We start from the raw sequence: 4558 nt of genomic DNA on the forward strand, positions 1-4558 counted from the left end.
CAAGCTTCAGCAAATGCTTGTTTCTCTGACATCATGAGCATACTTGCAAGTAAAGGGGCAAACACCAACATCCCTGCGTTGTGTACTCTGAGGCCATCAAATCTTACTGATGCTTCTTGTCCCGTGAAGGATATTAGCTCGTTTGAGAGAATGGTTAATGTAAGCAAACTCCTGGATGCATGCAGCAGTGTTGATCCACTGAAAGAGTGTTGTAGGCCAGTTTGCCAACCTGCAATAGTGGAGGCAGCGGTTCATATATCCTCAGGAGGGGCAAGCATGTTCGGAAGTACTACCATACCTGGAAGTGCGGCTGGAATTAATACTGTCAGTGACTGTAAAGGGGTGGTTCACTCCTACTTATCTATGAAACTTTCATCAGAAGTGGCGAACACTGCTTTCAGAGTATTATCTGGCTGCAAGGTGAACAAAGGTATACAACTTTTGCTAGTTTTGGTTGGTACATTAATATTTTCTCTCTGATGTTAATCCCTTGCTTGGGTTGCTGTGATACCAAGATTTCACGAAGTTCATCATACTTCAATTACAAGTGCCTTTTTTTTTGTACAATCCGACCCTCCTGTCATCACTGCTGTCAGTGTCATCATACTAATGCATGGCATCAAGTGGAAATTCTGAGTCTTGTTCTGAATTATGCAGTCTGTCCACTGGAGTTCGATGATCCTTCTTCAGTCGTTAAGGCATGTGGCAAGGCATCTTCAAGGCCTTCATGCTGCACAGCGTTGCAATCTTATATCGCAACTAGACAGAAACAAATATTTGTCACAAACTTGCAAGCAATTAACTGTGCAACAATGTTCGGATCAATGCTACAGAAAGCTGGTGTGGGGAATGATATTTATGGGCTGTGTGATATTGACCTGAAAGATTTTAGCCTGCAAGGTATGCACAAAGATATTACTCCCTCCGTTCCAAAATAGATGACTCAACTTTGTACTAACTTTAGTACAAAGTTAGTATAAAGTTGGGTCATCTATTTTGGAACGCAGGGAGTAGTTCTCTTCAATATTTGCTTCATCTCGGAACACAAAATAACATTGTCTATTTTCCATGGCACCATTTGTCAAATTGGAGCAGCTTTTGGGCAGCAAGGTTAGTTCTGTTCGATCAACTTTATCTGGTTCATCATAGATATGTACTTGTGTGGTTCTGTGCTAAATTCAGTATTTCATTCTGTAGGTTGTCTACTTCGGAGCTTACCTACGGACATTGTATTCGACAACGTTACGGGCATTAGCTTTACGTGTGATTTGAGTGACAATATTGTAGCACCATGGCCATCGTCATCGTCTCTCCAGTCTTTGTCGCTGTGTGCTCCAGGTGAGAGGGAACTCACAAATATGCTTTGAAATGCATGCGGCACGAAGAAATAAGAGAACTTCCTTGCGACTGCATGTATTCACAATAAACTTTTGTCTGTTTCGGTTTCAGAAATGTCATTGCCTGCATTACCGGTCTCGCCATTATCAGGAAGCTCAGGTACTTCAACAGTCTCTCGCTCGCTAGTACAACCGCGGGTCCATTCGCTTGCTATTTGTTTCCAAAGAGACATTGCTAACAGATTGAAATAATATTTGTCACGACAGCAGGTATCTCCAGAACTGGAATTGGGATTCTGCTGCCTGTTGTGCTCCTCACCACGACCATCTCCCTCTGAGAAAAGCACGCCATGTACCGAGCCAGGAGCATCGTAATTTTCCCCGCTGTGCAAGCCCCGCGTTGTAAATTATGTCGCATTGCATTCTTGTAAATGAGCCTTTCCCTTCTCCCCTTCCATTTTGTCCAGCAGATAGCATTGTGATGTGCTAGAGAGTACCGTTGTACCTTTTGAGACATTATCTCTGGAAGTAAAATCTACCTAAACTTTGGCTGGTCACCTGGCATGGATTGCGATTTGCGACAGTGGATGATATGAACCGAACTGGTATGGCTGTCGATTCTCGGGATCATACAGTGCAGCAATCAGGTTTATGCCTCTAAATTTTCAGTGAGCATATTGAAGTATAACTAAAAACCGATAAAATTTGCTAAATGTATTAGGTACATCCGTATCTAGACAAATCTAAGACAAGAATTTTGGGATGGAGGGAGTATGTCACAAGTCACTGATATTTGATATGATACATGTGGAACCAGCTCCTCAGAATATATTACTCAACCAGTGTAGTGTGTCAATCTTAGACTGACAGTGTAACTGGTGAGAAACATGGCGAGCCCAGAGTTTGCACTACCAAATAGCTCAAAGCTATCGTCGCTAGTCTGTAGAGTAATTGCAGATTGAAGAATTAACACAGATTGTTGAATAAGTTACAATGGCCCGTCGCTAGTCTGTAGAGTAATTGTAGATTGAAGAATTAACACAGATTGTTGAATAAGTTACAATGGCCCATTGATCGGCCAATATTCCTGTAAGATGAAGTTGCAATGCAATGGAGCACACATTCTTTTGTATCGTTGCACGTCATTCAGGGATACTTCTTCGAAGGATTGTGGCCAATATTCTTGTAAGATGAAGTTGCAACGCAATGGAGCACACATTCTTGTGGATCGTTGCACGTCATTCAGGGATACTTCTTCGAAGGATTGTTTACTGGAACTCATGGTGGTGTCGTTTGCTTCCTCTTTCCTTTAGCTGTATATAAATAATTAGATATTGATCTATATACATGGATGTATTTTGTATGTAAGCTGACTATTCATGTGTGAGTTTACAAAACTGTGTGCCAAATTGGAAGAAAGTTATCTCTTTCATTCAAGTCAGTTCGGGCAGAGTATAAACCTTGTAGCATTTTTGCTTAGCAATGCTATCCACAAAGAAACAGAATGAAAAGACGACTAATATCCCAGAATCAAGAAGAACGTGCATGTGCTCCGTTGGGGGTTGCTGAACCTTATGCCAACCAGGCGCCACAGAAGACATGGCAGAACACCCATCCAACAGAACGGTGAAGGAACGGATGAGACATATAGCAAATCCGCAGGCGAACCGCATATCCAAATATTCAGATCTTTAACCTGTATCAAAATAAGAAATTTGAATGAAATATTCTGTCTAAAACATATTTTAAGATAGCCCATTCATCAAGCAGTTAGGCATGTGTATTAAAATGAATCGAGCAAAATTAGCATTGTTTTGTATCACTCATTATGTATAAAGGTTTTTTCCTTGCATGAAGCATAATATTTACTGTAGTTAAGCATGCCTAAAGGATGAAAAAACTTAAACCTATTGGATGTCAGACCGAAGACATGCGCTTCCAGCCACTCATTCCTCTGCCAACGTCGTTAAATTTCTACAAAAACAAAGTTCCCAGCTAAACCAGTTAAGGATGACAATTTTGATTTTTTCGGCGCATTACTAACGAATTCATCATATATACACTTCGCTAGAAAAGAGACATATGTAAGAGACAAAGGCGCATTACTATATTTTATATAAAGCATTACTAAGGATGTAGAACAAGCTATTCTACACTCACACTTACTTTAGCATTATTATATTGTAATTGTTTCACAGAAATAGTCATAGTATATCCATCGTTCCTTGCCTCTTGCTTGAATACCGTAGTGTATATTTGCCTACGATCTATATGCAATATCTGTAGTAAGCCTAGGATAAAAATTGATGTTGATATGCAACATTTTCCTCAGAATTAAATAATCACAAAGTGATCAACCATTTTGATACTGAAATTATTGTTATTAAAGCCCTGTTTGGTTCATAAGTCCTAGGATTTTTTCTAGTCCCAACTAAAAAGCCCTAGTCCCTAAAAAGTCCCTCCCTGTTTGTTTTCAGGGACTAAAAAGTCCCTAGTCCCTCCCTGGAGATTATTAAATGACCATGTTACCCCTAGTATACAGAAAAATAACAACCAAACAACACCATGGGGCAGCGTGCCAATTGGTGCATGAAGGGGCATTGTTGGAAAAGTCTCAAAAAGTCCCAAAAAACACTCTCCTTGAGAGTCTTTTTCATTTAGTCCCAAAAAGCAACTTTTAGTCCCTAATAGTCCCTCCTGTTTGGTTAAAAAGTCTCCAAGAGGGACTTTTTCTAGTCCCTACACCAAAAAGTCCCTGGAAACAAACACCCCCTAAGATCTGAACAAATAGCATGCTGATATACCTATGTATGCGGCAACTTGATATGGGGAGTGCATCTAACCTTAGCATATGACCAAGGGGTGAATAGTAATGCACACAATGCTCAAGAAGTTCAGAAATTCAAGTATTAAATATCAGCAGCATGCCCACTTTCAGAACAAACTTATCTTAGCTGGCGTGCCTCCGATCTTCTTATGTACTTACAGTGCAATCCTTGTAAATAATAGATGGAAGAGATAGCTAATAATAGACAGACGAGGACTCCTTGGCCAAGGCTATGCGGCGCAAAGCAACGCAGAGCCTCGACAACCAAGGTATTACGTCATCACCCAAATCTTATTTAGCCTTTTTCAATACAACCATCGTTTCTAAGTTGAATAATATGGGTGTTAGTCTCGGAAAGAATGAGAAGGATATTTCTAGTTCGACTAATGTTTTG

General features: G+C 40.3%; 1 protein-coding gene across 2 annotated transcripts; it reads left to right on the forward strand.

The window, feature by feature from the left end:
- On the forward strand, positions 1–1894 carry LOC125510540 (uncharacterized GPI-anchored protein At1g61900-like; the record flags this gene model as incomplete). Of its 2 annotated transcripts, none has more annotated exon segments than XM_048675757.1 (6): positions 1–430; positions 658–900; positions 1096–1110; positions 1198–1338; positions 1450–1497; positions 1605–1894. In XM_048675757.1, coding segments are annotated over 6 exon segments (948 nt in total), but the record flags the coding sequence as incomplete, so codon positions are not given.
- Positions 1895–4558: the final 2664 nt, after the last annotated feature.

This window comes from Triticum urartu, chromosome 1 (assembly GCF_003073215.2).
Source record: "Triticum urartu cultivar G1812 chromosome 1, Tu2.1, whole genome shotgun sequence".
NCBI lineage: Eukaryota > Viridiplantae > Streptophyta > Magnoliopsida > Poales > Poaceae > Triticum > Triticum urartu.